At 49.0% G+C, this 21,069-nt stretch overlaps 1 protein-coding gene across 1 annotated transcript; it reads left to right on the forward strand.

Moving 5' to 3' along the window:
- Nucleotides 1–6,964: 6,964 nt before the first annotated feature.
- On the forward strand, nucleotides 6,965–7,994 carry LOC127317688 (blue copper protein). Its single transcript, XM_051348286.1, has 2 exons — nucleotides 6,965–7,251; nucleotides 7,374–7,994. Exons 1-2 carry the CDS (start codon nucleotides 7,089–7,091, stop codon nucleotides 7,814–7,816), a joined length of 606 nt encoding a protein of 201 aa, XP_051204246.1. The 5' UTR covers nucleotides 6,965–7,088; the 3' UTR covers nucleotides 7,817–7,994.
- Nucleotides 7,995–21,069: the final 13,075 nt, after the last annotated feature.

Here is a 21,069-nt window from a genome sequence, read left to right on the forward strand (position 1 = left end):
ATACATGTTCAATCATTTCACGTGACATCCCAATCATTTTAGTGTCCAATTTTCCTTTTGAATACTTCCATTTGCCTAAAGGTCACATAGAGTAAGACTTAAACTAATTAATTTGTGAATTGTATTTTAGATATACAAAAAATGCATTATATTGTTTCAACGATCTATCCTCATGTTACGATTACAATTTAACATGAAAGGAAACATTAGCTTAAGGAAGAGAAGGCAACACTAAAGAAGCTGGAGGAGACGGTCCAGCCTCCGGGAATGGTATCATCGAGGAGATGGTAAATATGATCTTATAGAGGTGGAGATCAAGCACCGTATACAGAATAGGGCTGCACCACGTATTTTAGCTAACCAAGTAATACTGCTATGTGGTTTGGGCCAGGACATGTACCTGATTATGTATCCCGTTACATCATACTAATCATGTTTGAGCTATACAATTCCCCATTTATCTGAGCAAAAAGGGCTTCTTACTATTCGCAAAAAAAAAAAGGGCTTCTTACTAGGCGATCCAGTGAAGTTATGTGGATATGATTTTCCTTCCGTAGAGCTGAATTGAGTTTCTACTCTTTTAGAGCATCTCCAGTCGCGTCACCCAAAGGGATTTGGGGGACGCCGGTCAAAAAAAAACGTCTCAGTCGCATGCCCCAAAGGCCGCTTCGCTCCGGACGTCCCTCAAATATTGTCCGGCGTCCCTAGCCCATCCCCTGTGTATAGAGGCTCCATCGGGGACGCCGGACACGATTTTTACACTTGCTTTTTGTTTGGAGGTCGCGTTTGGGGACGTGGCTAGGAAAGGGACCTCCTCCAAACGAAAATTTCGTCCGAACATCCCCCAAACAAAAATTCGGCGCTATTGCCGAACGTCGTTTGGGGGATGCGACTGGAGATGCTCTTAGTTGTAGTGGAAAGGAAGGGAAAGATAGAGCTTTCCTAATGTATTTTAAATACTACAGGAAGGAGAGTAAGAAAATACAGATCATCTAAATGTCTACCTCAAGGAATCGATCCTACTATTTAGTGCTAGCTAGCTAGCACTACAAAAGGACTTAGGCAGGCTTACAACAGAGTAAAGAAAAATCGAGCGTACCCATATATTTTCTCCGTCCCACCAAAAGTGTCTCAACTTTACTTAAATTTAGATGTATTTACCTACTAGATAGTGTATAGATACATCCAAATTTTGATGAAGATGAGACATTTTGGTGGGACAGAGCGAGTAATCGTAATGGGTACAACTCTTATATGATGACATATACTTCGGAGGACTTAATATAGATGTTGCTTTGAAGTTTGAGAGAACCAATCAAGGCAAAAACCAATTTTACTAGAGGATAAAATACACTTTAAACATGTGGAATCTTAATATTTTTACAATATGTGTTATCTTTTTTATGCACATGAATATCCACATAAATTATTTGTGTTAGTAGAAACCGTAGCAACACACGGGCATTCAACTAGTTATTTTAATGCAGTTGTACCGTTAACTATCATCACAAAAAAATCATGTTCTATTTTGCTAATTGTACTACATAATAACATAATATTCATATCCGTGTGCAGATTTAGACTGAAAATTGAAATAATAATAACACATCCAGGCTTCTACAGTTACATGATTTATGAAAAGTTAGGAGCGCAGGTATGGTGCGGGTCGTGTTGTTTTGTTTAGAATTACTGAGACGTGTGGGAGGTGCTAAGAAGAGAGGGGCTAGGTACCAACAATGTAAGAAATTTCTGGAAACACCTTTACAGCTGAAGGTTCTTCTGAAATGAAAAAAAACTTACATTCACGAAGGGTTGAGTTGTGTTACGAAGATTCACATGCAACATCACGAAGAGGTAAACGTAGGATGCCTGTAGGACATGGCTAACGAATAATGGTGTTAGTAGATAGTAGTGCGGCCGTTGCAATTTACTCTTGTTGCTTTCTCTAGAAAGATATGTATCAGGCATCAGTTACAACAACAAAAAAGTCTGAAAGGAACCAAGTTTGAATGTAAAATTAAGCCAAGAAATGTTCCATTTCATCAGTATACATATACATGAAAATGATGCATGATATGGTGGCCAAAAAACCCACTGCACCCTACTGTCAATGAAGGAAGATGGAAGCGATCACGATGATGGAAACATCGGTAAGAATCGGATATCTGAGTTGGAGACCTCGATGATAGAGGAGGTGGTTGCCGATGTCACACGCAACAAAGATCTTACTGTCGCATTCAGTTCCACATCGCTGAATAGCGCGGATGAACGAAGGTCAACGGCTGCTTCTCGCACTCGAGAATGCCTCCCCGTTTTAAGCACGCGTGTGTGTGGGTCGACTCGGCCTCATAGCTGAGGCGCCCATCGGCAGCAGCTCTCGCCACCGCAGTAGTCGCTGAGGCGCCCGTCGGAAGCACCTCTCGCTGGGATAGTAGGTGAGACCCGGCCCCGTTGGCAACAACTTTCATGAACAGCTGGTGTTTGGCGGCGCGATGATGGTAGCAACACCGAGCATGCAAACCGGCCAGAATTGACACCTCCCTAATTAACGTTGCGGAGTAATTAGTCCAGCTATGGCCCAATGCTAAAAATAGAAGGATTAGTTAGGAAAGTATATTAAAATTTCCCCTTTGATAGCCATATCTAATCCTTGTGCGGTGGGCTTTTAGATCTTGCCTTTTTGATTGTGGACGTGTTTGTTTGATTTCAATTGTGGCGATCTCTCAATTAATACACCTTGTTTACTTCCTTATGTGGCACGACGGTTTCAGTAATCTAGGCGTTGATTTTGGAAAGTGATATGCGCTTAGTATAATTTAAGGAGGGTAGATTGCATGAATGGCTAGATATCAAGCGGGAGTTGTTTAAAACGATTAGACGACTCAGATGCCTCCAATCTTTGACATCAAACATGTTTGACGACGTACCAACTCGAATATAATAGTAAAGAAACACACGAGGAGAAATGATGTTCATGATTACGAAAATGGGTCGGAGCATCTTTAACCAAAAGAGCTAAATTTAGAGGAGCAAAGGTCTCCCTATTCCCTGAATCATCATATTTGCTCCCTAAAATTAGCTGCCTACAGCCGATCTCCTAAACTTAAACGCCCTAAAATTGTTTTGTTGCAAATCAAATCATTTGAACCAAAGCTACCAAATCAAATTTTTGAAATTCAAACACACTAAAGTTCAAATTTAAATTCATAAATAGAGGCTATATAACTAAGATTCGCGATAGAGACGCCAGTGATGCTCAACACCTCGGCGGCGGAGGAGGTGGGAACCGCGGACGGTGGAATTGAGCCGACGTGGAGAGGTCAAAAGACCGCAGGGGCTGCAGGATGACCAGATGCAGAGCTAGAGGTCGCTGAACAACGGTCTTGATGGTCGCTGGTCTTCGCCACAGCCGGATATTTCTCGTCGGAAAAATGGCTAGGGGGCTCAGTTCCGGTGATGCCTATCTCTACGGATGTTCTGTTCGACCGCGTTGTTTTCGAACAAACCGAGCTCATCACGGCCTAAAAATACCACGAATCGGGGATGGGATCTCCGGCGGCTGAGGCCCGCTTCCAGCCCGATTTCGGCGATGACATGCACCGGCGAGCTTGTCGGAGTGGGGTAGGAGGGGGTAGTAGGGTGTAGGAGGATTCGGGCCGGCGGCAGAGGCAATAGGTGGCCGGCGGATTGAACATCGACAGGAGTAGGAGCAGGAGCGGCGAAGCAGCGACACAAGTGTGAACACGTTTTGGGGACTTTTCCTCCTCGCGTCGCAGCCGAGCAAATATAGAAGCCACATAGGCCGATGAGTAAAAAAATTGGCCGGCTAACTTTTTTGCAACTTCGGCTCGAGATGGCTTAGAGGAGCAAAAAAGAATCTTTTCCTAACTTTTGCTCCTCTAAGCGTTTTTTTTTCTCTCTTTCGGTTAGAGATGGTCCTAGAAAGTGTGGCAATATGTTTATCTTAACTTGTGATAATCTGTGCGAAATCTATTTCGTTCACCACATCATGAACCACAAGGCCCATTAGAACTGACTGAGTATTTGGACGGGCCTGCAGAGAGGCCATGATAATTCAGAGTCTTACAGGTTGCAGCAATACATGGGCTTCTTTAGTGAGATACTGAGATGTGTTTGCTTTCTACCCAAATCAGTCTTGCTAGTTTTTTTTTTTTGGTTGTGTGAAAGAACTGGTCTATGTTTTGCTCATCTTTTGGCTAATTATTGCAAGAATCGGCAAAATTTAGATCGAGGCATGGACCTCAATTTTCTGAACTCTTTCTCTCCTTTTTCTGAACTCCAGTCTTTAGTACCGAACTCGTCCATGAGCTAGTTCACTGAAACGCGTGAACTGATGGATGCGTATGCTTTTTTTGATATCAAAACTTGAGGGCTTTGTGGTAAGCGGGGGAATTTTATTTGTGGGTGCTTGATCAGTGGGGATAACCTCTCTTGGTGAGGTGGTAGAGTCATGGATCCATGTACAACTTAGTTTCATGTTTGACTTCCGGGTTGAATTAGAGCAAGGTGATGTGTTGAGTCAAACTCGTGTAACCCATGTCAAACATGTAAATGCACGTACAATCGAGTTGGTAAAATAGACCGTATGAACATGTTAGACTAAACACATGAGAGAAGCACAATCCGCGCGCCGGTGGCAAAGGTTTTCATCATGGTCGTGGTGGGGTGATTGAGATGCGTTAGATGGCTTCGACGGGTTCATCTTTAGTTGTACTATATCGATTTAGTATGTGGGGAAGTGTGTCCTAGTCACGGTCGAGAAATTAGAAAGTTTGTTGAATCTCATATTGTCATTAACAAATCTTGGTGATGGTAATATGTGTTAAGCTTCATGCACTAGCCATTTGAACCAAAAGTCCGAACTGATGGAAAGAGCTATGCAATCTACTATATACACGTCAACACCCCCTTTCACGTGTGACGGGAAGACGAGAAGACAAGTCAACACGTGTAGAGAAGCAAAGAGGCAGCGGAAGGCCGGATACACACAGCAGGAGGCTGCGGGGATTTGTTAGAATAAATTGTGAAAGCCAGGATTTGAACTCAAGACCTGTGGCTCAATACCATGTTAAGCTTCATGCACTAGCCACTTGAACTAAAAGTCCGAACTGATGGAAAGGGCTAGACAATCTACTTGTACACGTCAACACCCCCTCTCACGTGTGACTGGAAGACGAGAAGACTAGTCAACACGTGTAGAGAGGCAAAGAGGCAGCGGAAGGCCGGATACACACGGCAGGAGGCTGCGAGGATTGTTTAGAATAAATTATGAAAACCAGGATTTGAACTCGAAACCTGGGGCTCTGATACCACGTTAAGCTTCATGCACTAGCCACTTGAACCAAAAGTCCGAACTGATGGGAAGGGCTATGCAATCTACTTTATACCGTCAACAATATGATTGTTTGTCGGTTTGTCCTCGTACAATTGACGTGTCTCTCAAATTTCTAACAAAATCTGTGAATGTAGCTATCATCAATTTATACGCATACCAAGGCGCCGCACTCCATGTGTCGGTATACCATATTCCTTGGTGGTGAAATGTACAACGAATTCTTGTGCTCTGACCAAAATTCTCAGTGCTAATACGTAAGTGACTGAAGCAGTGAAGCCTGAATGAAGATCACAAAATGAGACGAGACTCACGTAACAGCATGTGATACTTTGACAAAGCGTGCAAAAGGCTACCAACAAACAAAGGTACTTAGCAGCTCTACCTGCGCGCACCAGACACGGAACAGACCTAATCGTCTCATGTTAGGTACTACGTGATCACCAACCGGATTGGAGATCGATGCCCAGGGGTCCATGGCACCGTCGCTAGCTTGTTCTCTGGTCTTCTTGTCATCCAGCTGGATATAACAAGAAATCCACAAGCACAAATTAAAGTGGTCTAATCAATGTAACCGCAATGCAGCTTATCTGGGCATTTCCAGGCCACATATTTCACTCTCTATTGATTGCTTGCTATATACTGGATCAGCAGATGAGATGGGTCAACCTCAAAGGCATTTGTTTCACAAAGCAATTGCTAGTTAGCTAGGCAACTGTAACATCTGAAAGTGTTTGGAGAAGTCCTTTTCCAGAGGGTAGGTGACTTCGCTCAAACGATGAACTAAGACGGAAGTACGTACATACTCACCAAACACAAGAGAACCATTGCTTTACCTTATAGCTTAGCCAATTGTACGAAGAGCGTTAGGGCAAACACTGACGCATCACTGTACGAAGAGCCGGTAGCAAGCTCGCAAGCGAGGTTCTTCTTGAAAAATATCAATCCATATTATTTGTTGCTGATTTAGTACTATAACCTAGAGGGAGTAGCTGATTCCCATGGAGACCGGACATGACTACCGGGAACAGATGGTGATTAGTCTCATTGCTACTAGTTCTCCAGACGGAAACACGATGCCCATGGACCCACCGCTAGTAAGCCACTCTGTCAGTCACCGAAGAAAGCTAGCTAGGCAACGGCAACCTCAGAGAGATGTGGCGAGTCCAATGATAATGCCAAGTAATCTACTCTTTCTTCGCACCGATCGATCGATCGATGGCAAGAATATCATGCCTGCGACGCGCGTTCATCATGAGAAAGATGTGGCAACCGAAAGAAAGTAAATAGCCGAGCATCAGTTGGTACTCTGGCAAGCTTTGAGATCACGAAAAACATGTGTTTTCTGCTCTTCAAAAGGTTGCGTATTCTGTAGTATCGTTCTAGCGAACAGTGTGGTAGCTAAGCTGGAGTAGAGTCGTTTCTAAGGCATTTCGTGTCTACGCGTCGCGCGGAGGTCTTGGAAAAAGGCACAACGACGGGGCCGGTGGTTCCTGCTCCCAACCAACTCCAACGGAACCCACTTCACCAACTCCCAGCTGCCGCGGGCGCCGTGCGTCCCGTTCGTCGCCATCGCCGGTGCAACCCTCCCGTGTATATATAAGGCCGCCCTGGACTTCCATCCTCCACACTGCACACCGACCGATCGATCTCGACTGAAGCGCAATTTGACGGTCTGACACCGCTGCATTCTCGTTTTCGATTCAGTTGGCTGATTGAGCTTTTGGCTGCTGCGATGGCTTCCAATCTGGCATTGGCGGCGCTGCTCCTGGTCGCGAGCTGCGCGTCGGCGGCGTCCGCGGCGAAGTACACCGTCGGCGACTCCTCCGGCTGGACCACCGGGGCGGACTACACCACCTGGGCCAGCGACAAGAAGTTCAAAGTGGGCGACTCCCTCGGTCAGTACTTACTACTTACACCCTCGCTCAAGTCTCTCAAGTCTGAACTCTCAACACGGCTGCGTTGCGTCCTAGTTTGTTTGCCACGCATTTGCTCACGGCCGGCGATTTTCCTCTTGCAGTGTTCAACTTCGCCGGAGGGGCGCACACGGTGGCCGAGGTGAGCGCGGCGGACTACGCGTCCTGCTCCTCCGCCAACGCGCTCAGCAGCGACGGCAGCGGCGCCAGCACCGTCGCGCTCAAGACCGCTGGGAAGCACTACTTCATCTGCGGCGTCGCTGGACACTGCAGCAGCGGCATGAAGCTCGCCGTCACCGTCGCCGCCGCCACCGCCGCGTCGCCGCCGCCCAAGGCCTCCCCTACCCCGACCCCGGACAGCCCCGACACCACGCCGGACACCACGCCGACGTCCCCGTCGACCAGCACCGGCGGTTCCACGACCAAGACCCCGGCCACCGTGCTCGCGCCCCCGACCAAGCAGTCAGAGTCGGGCGCCGCCGGGCTCAGGGCCACGGCGTTGGCTGGCCTGGGCGTGGCCGGGCTTGTGGCCGCGGCACTCCTCTAGGAACGTCGCCAGGGTGGAGGCAGTGCTGTACGTTAGTAGGTTGCATGTCATTTCGATCATCTCGTCGTGTCGATCGTTTGCTGAGGAGGGAGGGTTTCTTTTGAGAGAGGGGAACTGGCTAGCTTTTGTTGTGGTTGGCGGTTGTTGGATAGTTGGATTCTGTGTTATGATTTTTTTTTTATTTCACATCTATGTAATGGATCTTTTGCGTATTCTCTGATGAGTGTTGGATCATCGTATAGGCAGATTTGCAGGTGTGATTAGCGAAAAATCATTTATTCAATTGCTTCATTTATCTTTCCAGATAATTCTTACATGTATTCTGTCGTCCAGCAAAACAAATTACTCTGAACTTGTATAGGTGTTTTATGCACTTAGCTATTAGGAGTCTCTTCGTACGATACTCGTCCAAAGTGCAACCTGTTCGCCCATAAGTCAGTACCAACATGAAGCTGCATTTCATATACTTCCATTTCTTTCTTGTTTGATGCCTTTGAACTATGCCGATGTTGGGCTAATGGCAAAATCATTTGTGAAGTGCATGCCTAAGCACCCGCTGCCACTGGATACTTAAGTTACCCATTTATATAACTTGTGCAACTGAGCTTCTGCTATATTCATGCTGCGTTCCACAACCAAACAATGTAAATTAATTCGATTCCCTCACTTGCACAAACCAACACTACGGGAAAATCAGGCGCTGCCGTGCAGCCTATCTTTGCCGTGAGCTGCTGCACGGCAAAGATTTCTTTGCCGTGCGCAGCAAGAAGACCGCACGGCAACGTAAAAACGCACGGCAAAGTATAGGAGCAGCGCACGGCAAAGAAACCTAGCACGGCAAAGAAAGACTTGGCGCACGGCAAAGCAGTATCTCACGGCAAAGTCTGGGAGCAGCGCACGGCAAAGATAATAGGACGGCAAAGTCCCTGCAAGCCGCACGGCAAAGAAACAATGCACGGCAAAGGCCTGGGCACTGCCGTGTCCCACCCCTTTGCCGTGCAGACAGACCAGTTGCACGGCAAATGGTCCTTTGCCGTGCGCTGCTCCCTTTGCCGTGCGCCAATATACATTTTATTTGTTTTTCTAACTATTTTATTTCATCTACTACTTATATTTATTTTGTTAATTAGTTTTTCTTTTTGATGACTATTTATTACACTATGTGCAATACAAAATTAGTCTCCATGCTCATCCCCACATATATCAGGGTTCCGGTGCTCCGGCGGCCGTCCCCCTCCTTCCCCCAAAAACAGCGGGACGGCGGGTCTACCCCCGTAGATTTCTCCGCGCGAGGGTGCAAAATGTACTTTTTCATTCTTTTAGGTTTGTTAGGGTTAGGTTTTAGGTCCACTTGCAAGTTTTGGTGGCATTCGATTGCTCAGGGTCATTCCCCCTAAAAAGCAGTCTCTGTGGGCCCCGGATGGTCTACCCCCTAGATTTCTCCGCGCGAGGTTCCACCAATATACCTTTTCATAGGTTTAGGTTTCTTTAGTCCATGGACATATGGAAAACCATGTGTGGCACCCTTTGGCACAGTCTAGCCCTTGATATACCCGCGGCGGGACACTTCACCGTACACGTCCTGGAATCTGTTAAGTGTTATCGCCCGAAGGTGAGGAATGTCAGACCGGGGATCCATGCCATGAACCATTTGGTGAATTACACCTTGCATCACACTTTGAAACATATCATAGGTCCACATGCAAGGTTTGGTGGGGTTCCGGTGCTCCGGAGGTCGTTATCCCCCTCCTCCCTCCAAAACAGCGGAACGTGTGCCCCGGCGGGTCTACCCCCTAGATTTCTCCGCGCGAGGGTGCACCAATGTAACTTTTCATTCTTTTAGGTTTGTTTAGTACATATACACATGGAGAACCAAAGATTGGGACCCTTTGGCACATATACCCGCAGCTAGAGCCATTATCACACGATCGACGGTGTGCCCGATCTACTGGTTAGGGTTAGGTGTAGGGTTAGGGCTAGGGTTTAGGGGCTAGGGCTAGGGTTTAGGTTAAAGGGTAAGTATTTATGGTTAGGTATAGGTTTAGGGTTTAGGGTTAGGGTTAGGGTTTATGATGCATGGTTCTGCGACTCCTGCGTCGTGGTTTAGGGATTTAGAGGGGTTTAGGGCTCGAAGCCTCCCGCTAGGGTTTAGGGTTTAGGGAGCTACTTTTGCGCCATTACACCTTGCATCACACTTTGACACATATCATAGGTCCACATGCAAGGTTTGGTGGGGTTCCGGTGCTCCGGCGGTCGTTATCCCCCTCCTCCCCCAAAACGGCGAACGTGTGCCCCGACGGGTCTACCCCCTAGATTTCTCCGCGAGGGTGCACCAATGTAACTTTTCATTCTTTTAGGTTTGTTTAGTACATATACACATGGAGAACCAAGATTGGGACCCTTTGGCACATATACCCGCAGCTAGAGCCATTATCACACGATCGACGGTGTGCACGATCTCTTGGTTAGGGTTAGGTGTAGGGTTAGGGCTAGGGTTTAGGGGCTAGGGCTAGGGTTTAGGTTAAAGGGTAAGTATTTATGGTTAGGTATAGGTTTAGGGTTTAGGGTTAGGGTTAGGGTTTATGATGCATGGTTCTGCAGCTCCGGCGTCGTGGTTTAGGGATTTAGAGGGGTTTAGGGCTCGAAGCCTCCCCAGTTTAGGGTTTAGGGGAGCTACTTTTGCACCATTACACCTTGCATCACACTTTGACACATATAATAGGTCCACATGCAAGGTTTGGTGGGGTTCCGGTGCTCCGGCGGTCGTTATCCCCCTCCTCCCCCAAAACGGCGGAACGTGTGCCCGGCGGGTCTACCCCCCTAGATTTCTCCGCGCGAGGGTGCACCAATGTAACTTTTCATTCTTTTAGGTTTGTTTAGTACATATACACATGGAGAACCAAGATTGGGACCCTTTGGCACATATACCCGCAGCTAGAGCCATTATCACACGATCGACGGTGTGCAAGAACTCCTGGTTAGGGTTAGGTGTAGGGTTAGGGCTAGGGTTTAGGGTCTAGGGCTAGGGTTTAGGTTAAAGGGTAAGTATTTATGGTTAGGTATAGGTTTAGGGTTTAGGGTTAGGGGTAGGGTTTATGATGCATGGTTCTGCTGACTCACGGCGTCGTGGTTTAGGGATTTAGAGGGGTTTAGGGCTCGAAGCCTCCCCAGTTTAGGGTTTAGGGTTTAGGGGAGCTACTTTTGCACCATTACACCTTGCATCACACTTTGACACATATCATAGGTCCACATGCAAGGTTTGGTGGGGTTCCGGTGCTCCGGCGGTTGTTATCCCCCTCCTCCCCCCAAAACAGCGGAACGTGTGCCCCGGCGGGTCTACCCCCCTAGATTTCTCCGCGAGGGTGCACCAATGTAACATTTAATTCTTTTAGGTTTGTTTAGTTCATATAGACATGGAGAACCAAAGATTGGGACCCTTTGGCACAAATACCCATGACTAGAGCCATTATCACACGATCGACGGTGTGCACGATCTCTTGGTTAGGGTTAGGTGTAGGGTTAGGGCTAGGGTTTAGGGGCTAGGGCTAGGGTTTAGGTTAAAGGGTAAGTATTTATGGTTAGGTATAGGTTTAGGGTTTAGGGTTAGGGTTAGGGTTTATGACGCATGGTTCTGCAGCTCCGGCGTCGTGGTTTAGGGTTTTAGAGGGGTTTAGGGCTCGAAGCCTCCCCAGTTTAGGGTTTAGGGTTTAGGGGAGCTACTTTTGCACCATTAGACCTTGCACCACACTTTGACACATATCATAGGTCCACATGCAAGGTTTGGTGGGGTTCCGGTGCTCCGGCGGTCGTTCTCCCCGTCCTCCCCCCAAAGCAGCGGAACGCGTGCCCCGGCGGGTCTACCCCCTAGATTTCTCTGCGCGAGGGTGCACCAATGTAACTTTTCATTCTTTTAGGTTTGTTTAGGACATATACACATGGAGAACCAAGATTGGGACCCTTTGGCACATATACCCGCAGCTAGAGCCATTATCACACGATCGAGGGTGTGCCTGATCTACTGGTTAGGGTTAGGTGTAGGGTTAGGGCTAGGGTTTAGGGGGTAGGGCTAGGGTTTAGGTTAAAGGTAAGTATTTATGGTTAGGTATAGGTTTAGGGTTTAGGGTTAGGGTTAGGGTTTATGATGCATGGTTCTGCAGCTCCGGTGTCGTGGTTTAGGGATTTAGAGGGGTTTAGGGCTCGAAGCCTCCCCAGTTTAGGGTTTAGGGTTTAGGGTTTAGGGGTTCTTTTAGGTTTGTTTAGGACATATACACATGGAGAACCAAGATTGGGACCATGCAGGTTTTGTTGCCGTGCGCAGGCGGTATGTGTGCCCCGGCGGGTCTACCCCCCAAAGCTGTATTGACAAATGCACACTAAATCAACTCAAATATTTGAAATGCTAAAAAAATTTGAAATTGAAAGAATGATACATACATTATTAAATAATACACATGTTGAAAAAACAGGTTTAATATAATGTAGAAATAGAAATGAATGTTGTTGACAATTAAAATGAAAAAAATATAAAAAAACATCTTTGCCGTGCGCAGGTGCACGGCAAAGAAACCTGCCGCACGGCAAAGGCCCCTTTGCGCACGGCAAAGGACACGCCGCACGGCAAAGGCCGCCCTGCGCACGGCAAAGAGGGCCCGCACGGCAAAGGTGCGTTGCCGCACGGCAAAGAACGCCGCACGGGAACGAGTGCGGATAAGCACCTGGTCGGGACGCATCTGAGCCACAAACGCGCCCTATCCACCGAGCCGCCTCGCCCTTCTCTGCGTCCACCGCGCCGCCGCCTCGCCCGCCACCACCTAGCCCACCCGCCGCCTCGCCCGCCGCCACACGCGTCCGCCTCGCCCTGCGCCGCCGCCTCCCGCCATCAGCCACGCCGGCCGCCACCACCCACGCCGGCCCACGCCGCCGCCACCACGCACGCCGGCCCGTGCCGCCGCCACCACCTACGCGTCGCCGCGCAGCCGCCGCCACCGGGCCCTCCCCTAGCTAGCTGCTGCTGCTCGGGCCCCCGGCTGCTACTGCTCACACGATGCCGAGCCGCCATCACCCGGGCCGCCCTGCCCCTGCCCCTGCCGCCCCCTCCTCCACCCGAGCGGCGCCCCCATCTCCTCCACCCGAGCGGCGCCCTCTTCCCCTCCACCGAATCAGGTAGCTCGATTTTTTGGTGAATTATTTAGTAATAATTTTAGTGGTAAAGATTATTTGTTGTAGTAATTTAGTGGCTAATTAATTTTAGTGGCGTTGTCGGGGTGCTTGAGGAGCGTTGCTCAAGGGGACCATTTTACCAGAGGGGATTTTGCCGGAGGGTCGTTGGTCTTCTTCTCCGGCAGTCGATCACGCTTCGAGGGTGAGAATCCGTTCGCCTCTTTTGTACCTAGGTTTTTTTTTGTGTCTAGATCACCAAGTCTGTCGCGATACCTAGGCGTCTCTTCCCGACCGTAAGGGTTACGCGGATAAATATGCATTAGTGGTCTCGCATATTATGAACCGTAACTCTTACGGCATTTATCGGGACAGCCGGCGGATGCGTAGTTGGGTACGTTCTCCGTGCTCTACCCCGATCCGAGACAGGATTTCGGTAGCGCCTCCCCGTTGTTCTCCGGATGCACACCCCTCTCGGCTTTTTGCCGAGACGTGTATCGGGAGAGCAGCGGGGAGGTGCTGCAGAAATTCTGTCTCGGATTGGGGTAGAGCTGGGAGAACGTACTCAATCTACGGATCCGGCAGCTGCTAGGAGCCCACCTAGTAGAGTTTCAGGTTGATGCACGCGTAAAATAAATAAATATATGATGCATTTATTTCGTATTTGATATATAAATGCTATGTTCGTCTGTTTTGTTGCTGATTAGAGGATGGATAATCGTGGCTGGATGTACGATGGCAGAATCAGTCAGTGGGACTATACTGATGAATGGGGCGAAAAGACCGAGCAGTTTGTGGATAGGGCGTTTGCCATCCCTAGCAGACCTATAAGTGTTTGGTGCCCTTGTAGTAAGTGCGCTAACCGAAAGGCACAGGACAAGGAAACTATGAGTATGCACCTGATCAAGTTTGGGTTCACACCGTCCTACAGGATTTGGACTTACCATGGAGAAAAGGCAAAGAAACGTGCTAGGAAGGAGGTGCGGCAGATTCAACCTAGGGGGAAATATGACACTGGTTTTGATAGGTGCTTAGAAAACTTGGCTAATGGTAATGTGCCTGAAAGCTCTCATGTAGAGGTGGAGACACCTCAGGATGCGGAGACAAGTGAGGACCCGGAGGAAAACACAAAGGAGTATTATGAGGCTCTGTTTGCTTCGCAGAAACCCCTACATGAAAATACAGAGGTTACCCAACTAGATGCCATCGCTCGCCTTATGGCCTTGAAGTGCCATAGGAACTTGTGCAGAGATGGGTTTGATGAACTTCTGGTCATCGTAGGCAGCCTTCTGCCGAAAGGGCACCTCTTGCCGCAAAACTTCTACTATTCGACCAAATTGCTCAGTGACCTTAAGATGTCATCTCAGCAGATACACGCTTGTCCAAAGGGATGCATGCTATTCAGAGAGGAGCACGCTGACACAAATTATTGCATCAAATGCAATTCCTCTAGGTACTTTGAGGTAGACCGCAATGGTGATGGTCAGAAGAGGCAGACCACGGTTGCCAAGAATATCCTCCGCTATCTTCCAGTTCTACCGAGGATCCGGCGGCTCTTCATGACCGAGGATACGCCCGGCCAGATGAGGTGGGCCGTGGAAGGAAACAGATACACCGACAAGATGATACATCCGTCGGATGGTACCGCATGGAAGAACTTTGTGAAGAAATTTCCACCGAAAGCAGGTGACCCGAGGAGCGTAGCGATTGCGATATCAACCGATGGGTTCAATCCATATGGTATGTCGGCTGCAGTATACAATTGTTGGCCAGTGTTTGTTATTCCCATGAACCTCCCCCCTGGCGTCTGCATGAGATCAGAGAACATGTTTGTGTCGATGATAATCCCAGGGCCCAAATACCCGGGCAAGAACATGAATGTGTACCTGGAACCGCTGGTGGATGACTTGGTTCGTGGCTAGGAAGGTCGCGGGATCCGAACATATGACGCATCAAAGAAGGAGTACTTCGATATGTATGTGTGGTACCACACGTCCCTGCATGACCTGCCAGCACGTGCTTTGTTCTGCGGGTGGTGTACACATGGGAAGTGGCCTTGCCCACAGTGCAGGCAGGCCGTGACTTTCTTCTGGCTAAACAAGGGAGGCAAGTATTCATGCTTTGATGAAGCTCGACAGTTCCTTGAGCGGAGGCATGCATACAGGAGTGATGTAAAGAGTTTCAAGAAAGGCCGTGTTGTCCGTGGCCCGAAGCCAATTCCGAAGACCGGAACGGAAATCAAGGCCGAGTTAGATGCTCTTCAGCCTAGCCCTGATGGGAATGGTTTCTTAGGATATGGGGAGACACACCAATGGACTCACAAGCCGTGCTTATGGAAGCTCCCTTACTTTGAGTTTCTCGAGCTCCCACATAACATTGATGTAATGCACACCGAGAAGAATATCAGTGAAGCCATTTGGAGCACGATTGTGGACACTGAGAAGACGAAGGATAACATAAAGGCTCGAATTGATCAAGAAATGTGGTGTGATAGGCCAGAGTTGAACATGCAGCCACCTAATGGTGCCAAAAAAACTTGGACTAAGCCACACGCTCCGTTCTGCCTCACAAAGGCCCAAAAAAGGGAGGTCTTCCAATGGATGAAGGACTCCTTGTTTTTCCCCGATGGGTTCGCAGCCAACCTGGATGAGGGGCCTGAACATTGAAACGCTCGCGAGTACAAGGACCGAAGAGTCATGACTACCACATATGGCTTGAGCGGATAATGCCGGTGATGATTCGAGGCTATGTCCACGAGAAGACTTGGCGAGTGCTAGCGAGGTTGAGTTTTTTCTTCCGCGGATTTGTGCTAGGGAGTTAGACACTAAAGTGATTGAGAAGGCTGGATGAAGAGGCACCCGTGTTGCTTTGCGATCTAGAGAAGATCTTTCCTCCGTGGTTTTTTAATCCGATGCAACACATGATCCTGCACCTCGCGGAGGAGTGCTTAAAGGGGGCCCGAATTGGGGCCGTTGGCAGCTTGGTCCCGAGAGAGAAACACAAAAGCTTCGTCAAATGACTCGGCAATAAATGCAAGATCGAAGCATCCATAGCCGAGGCAGTCCCGAACGTGGAGGTGGCAAACTTCACCACTAAGCACTATGATCCCAACATTCCCACAAAGCACAACCCGGTCCTCCGTTACAATGCCGCCAACAATGAAGAAGTACCCAAGCTTAGCATCTTCGTGGGGCTTGGTGGCAAGTCAAGTGGCTCGAAGCCGTACGTAACGGACCTACATGAGCGGACCTTGATCCACTCGTATGTCTTAAACACCATGGTCGAAGTGAAGCCGTACATCGAGTAAGTGCGAACCATTTAATTATTCGCAAACATTCACTCGTATGTTCGTGGCTAACTCTTCCTCTTTTCATCGGTATAGGAAATTCAAGGCTATACATTGGAAGAATACCCACAGGAGCCTACCCGGAAGAATCCAAGCAAATTTTCGATAAGGGAGGCGGTTTCGGTTTCAGTAGCTGGTTTTGTAATTTGGTACTATTCTATCCAAATTAGCTAGCACTTCCGACATTTATCGGTCATTTCTCGTTCTAAACTTCTTGTGCTAAACTTGTAGGCAAGAACTGACAAAGAGATGAAGTCAGAGCTAAGAAAAATTGCTAGGGGCTTTGACCATTCCGTAGAAGCGTTCAACTCCTATGACGTGAACGGGTATCGCTTCCAGACCCATCAATACACAACAAGCCGGCCCAACGCGAAGACAATAAATAGTGGGGTGGTATGTCAAGGTGATGATGGGCTCCATTACTATGGAAGAGTCGAGGGTATATACGAGCTGAATTACGGGTTTCACAAAGGGCTAAATCCCGTCATCTTCAAATGCCATTGGTTTGACCCACGTCGGGTGAGACGGGATCCTGAAATTGGGTTGGTCGAAGTTGAAAGGAACTCCGTTTATAAGGGAGAGGATGTGTACATCTTGGCAACCCAGGCCTTTCAAGTATTCTATCTCCCGTACGCGTGCGAAACCCGACAAAACGTCTACATGGATGGGATGTTGTGATGACGGTGCCTTCACGCAATAGGCCGCCCCCGCCAAACAAGGACGATTACCGCCGCGTAGACCCCTCAGCAAGGAGTGTCGAGTTTTATCAGGAAGAAGGGCTCCTCGGCCATTTCACAATCGGCTTGCCGACTATCGATGACATGGTCATAGACGATGAACAAGAAGACGCGGGCATGGATGGAGACAATGCAGAAGATGAAGCTGAGGATGTCTGTGCCCCGGAAGACCTGAGTTTGCTCGAGGCGTTCAAAGCAGGGATTGACCTCGATGCAGATGGACCACCTCCAGGTTTCATTGATGATTATTGGTTCGCCGAGCCTGATGACGATGAGGAGACACGCGGTCCAATCACGGATGGCGACACAAAGCTACCGATCTATGTAGTAGTAATTGTGAGGCTAGCCTATTTGTAATAACTCCGTGTAATAGAGATTGTCTAGCTAGGTTATTTGTAAGAACTCCGTGCTATGTTTGAGAGAACTCTATGGTAGCTATTTGTTGCTTCCACTAATTAATTAATGTTCATCCTTTTGCATTATTTGTTGCTTTCATTAATGTTCATCTACTTATATTTCTGTTGCTTTCACTAATATTTATCTCTTTACAATATTGCGTACTAATAAACCACTCTCTTCATTTGTGTTTGCAGATGATTGAAGCATGCCGCCAAAAAAAAGGGGTGGCGGTCTTAAAAAGAAGCTCAAGGACTTGGTAGGTGTAGGGACTTCGAGGCGGGGCCGAGCTACTACCCCCCCTCCTAGCCCCCCTCCTGTCGCTCCCACAGGGCGGCCGCGTAGGAAGAATGCGACGCGGGTACTCACTCCTAGCCCTAGCCCCCCTCCCGCAGCCGATGATGATGACGAGGAGGGGGACCAGGAGCACCACGGGGGTGGGGAGGACCAGGAGGAGGAGGTGGGTGGGGAGGACCAGGAGGAGGAGGGGGTGGGGAGGACCAGGAGGAGGAGGGGGACGAGGAGGACCTCTCGGAGGATGAGGGGTTGGGGAACTTAGTATTCGATCCTGATCCAAGCCTAGAGTGGTGTGAGCCGGAGGATTACCAGTACGTTCCAGCTGTGGAGAGGCTGAGGCCACGTGATAGGAAGCCATATCGGCGTGGGATAACACAGCTCCCCTCGCTGAAGCACTGGCGCTACAGGCACGTTGTTCTACAGCCCTATGGAAGGAGGTACATGTTAATTTTTGGCATTTCGTTATCGCAATTTTGTCATTATCAAAATTATTATCACATACATATTGATGTTGTCGTTTCATGGTGCAGCTCGTTCCAGTTTGAAGACCCGACGCAGAGACCGCCACGTGGGTACTCGAACATCCTTGGGGGCCTACTTAGATGGTATTTCCCTGGGATAGTCAATTTCCCTACTGGTGGCTGCGACGTAGCTTGGAGGTGGGCGCACTACAGCCTCGCGGAAGATCCTCTTGGCCGCGGCACCGCGGCGGATATGGTTGTTGCCAAATTCTGGGTACGTGACTTTTGACTTCTTACCATTCATACACTCTCCTTGGTTCACAATAATTGCACTAATGCCCCTTGTTTTACCTATGTGCATGGTTGCATAAATACTTCAAGAGGGCCGAGGGCAAGGAGAATGCGTGCGATGATGTCCTACACCAGCTTGCAAGGAAGAGGGTGACTGGCATGCACTACGAGGCACGTATTGCGTCCGCGACTGGCACGCCGACCGCTTCGTCCACATGAGTAAGGAGGACGCTCGCACGCTCATGCAGCCGTGGCAGTACTTGCAGGTATTTGCATTTATGTGTTATTGGTTTCTTTATCGCCATGTAGTTTATTTTACCATAATGGGTTTATCTTGTGCATGTAGAACCCTCCTCAGTACGTCGGCAACGACGATAGGTGCTTTCGTGCGATGGTCATGTGGTGGACATGCCCCCAGTACCTCAAGAAGCACGAGGAGGGCAAGAAGAAGCGGGCAGAGATGCGAGGTGGATCGCATATCCAAGGCAGCATCCCCATCTCTCTTCACCTGCAGAAGGAGGTGAGCAAATTAATGGTTCCTTCATTCTTTGAATTCATGTTATATATTTGCTAACTCTGCAAGGGTGTGCCACTTCACTTTATTACATGTTCTCTTTTGCAGAAGTCGGGACGGGAGCGAAGCCTAACGTCTTTGCCGTGCTAAAGAAGATGAAGCAAAGGAAGACGCCTGATCCTGAGACGGGGTCCGTGTGGGTTAACCCGCAATCCGAGACCCAGTGCACGTCGTATGTCTCCAAGTTCAAGCAGAAGTACGGCGAGGACGCCAACCCAGAGGCCGAGGACTTTGACCCTGAGGTCGCGGTGCTTGCGGGAGAAGGCTTGAAGCATGGCCGCCTATGGTTTGGTGACGGGTGCGTCGACCTAGCGAAGGTTCCCTCTCTCCGCCAGATCCATCGTGGTCGTAAGAGCGGCCAGCCTGAGGTAGAGCCCCGGCCACGGGCTTCGGATCTAGCTGTCGAGCGGTTACGGGTATGTTCTTCCTCGGGTCTCTACATTTCCTTTACATGCTTTCCATTGAAATGTTAATGACATCGCGGCAACACAACGTAGGAGGAGATGGCAGCGAAGGAGCAGCGGCCCAGGAGCAAAGGCGCGAGATGGAGCAGCGGATTCTGCATCCAGCAGAGACACGTATGATGCGGCGGATGCAACAAGAAGCGAGATGATGCAGCAAAGAGCACAGATGAGCTGGCTGATGAGCCAGACGGCTCTGTCTTCTCCACCAGGGAGTCTTCCTCCTCCACCTTACTCCATGCCGTGGATGCCGCCACCGCCCACTCATACCCCGGGGACACCTATCACCGTCAACAACATGAACATCATCCGAAGCATGAACCTCGGTGAGTCCTCCTACGCTTGTGCCCAACCCGCTACTTGTGCTTGTTCAAGTGTTCAATATGCAAATGACAAATGCCAATTCCATCAAACCTTGTAGATTATGTGTCAGGACGCAATGACGATGAGGCGGGCGCAAGCAATGGAGGAGGACAAGGTTGATGGCATGGTCTTCGTGCACTCGTCGTCGTTGTAATGGATTGTTCGCACTTGTTATGGATGTTCGCACTTGTTATGGATTGTAATAATGGACATTGCACTTTGTTATGCATGAACTATGTGTGCTCGATGTATTTGTGGTGTTGTTGATGTGTTTGGTGATGCTATGGTGAATATATATGTTGTATATGTTATATATATGTGAAATGCAATTTTGAAATGCAGGGATTAAAGAAAAACAGAAAAAAAATGAAAAAACCAGGGGCCTTTGCCGTGTGTATGCACATATGCACACGGCAAAGGACTTTTGGTCACTTTGCCGTGTGCATACGCACGGCAAAGGCGCCACGCGTCGCCAGCCTGTGCTCCTGGCACGCTGCTGGGTGTGCCTGGAGGAGGCTTTGCCGTGCGGGCTGGGGTGTTGCCGCACGGCAAAGGGAGCAGGCCCGGCAGAGTCAGGCGCACGGCAACGTCCCGCCGCACGGCAAAGAATCGGCCGCACGGCAAAGAACAGCCGCACGGCAACGAGGCGCACGCACGGCAACGATGCCTCGCACGGTAAAGCGGCTGCCGCACGGCAACGTAAGGCGCGCACGGAAAAGACCTTTGTCGTGCATGTTGGTCATGCGCACGGCAATGTCGTCTTTGCCATCGGAGACTATGCCGTGCATACGTTGCCGTGCGTCGACGCACGGCAAAGCCTTTGCCGTGCAAAATAGGCTCTTTGCCGTGCGATCGGTCGCACGGCAACGACGAGTTCTCCCGTAGTGCAAACAATGTAAATTAATGTGACATACCACCGTATCCACATACTGATACTCTTTACCGGGAGTGGCAAACATATAACCATATTGTTGCATCAAATATAATATTATGTACTACTAGAATAGTCCTCAAGCTTCTTAAGGACTATCCTCTCCTGTTCGACATGTCAAGACAAATAGAGACATGGGGAACACTGCTTATCCCTTTACATAATTATTATAGTCTTCCTAGCCCAGCAATTGTGATAGAGTACCAAGGCACACAACGATCCATGATACAAAGCCAGAG

The sequence above is a fragment of the Lolium perenne genome, unplaced genomic scaffold (assembly GCF_019359855.2).
Source record: "Lolium perenne isolate Kyuss_39 unplaced genomic scaffold, Kyuss_2.0 unplaced12, whole genome shotgun sequence".
Taxonomy (NCBI): domain Eukaryota; kingdom Viridiplantae; phylum Streptophyta; class Magnoliopsida; order Poales; family Poaceae; genus Lolium; species Lolium perenne.

Excerpts from the sequence above, each read along its gene's own strand:
- LOC127317688 (XM_051348286.1), top strand. The coding sequence starts at position 7,089 with ATGGCTTCCAATCTGGCATTGGCGGCGCTGCTCCTGGTCGCGAGCTGC. Across the intron at positions 7,252-7,373 it reads CAAAGTGGGCGACTCCCTCG|TGTTCAACTTCGCCGGAGGG; the intron begins GTCAGTACTTAC and ends TTCCTCTTGCAG.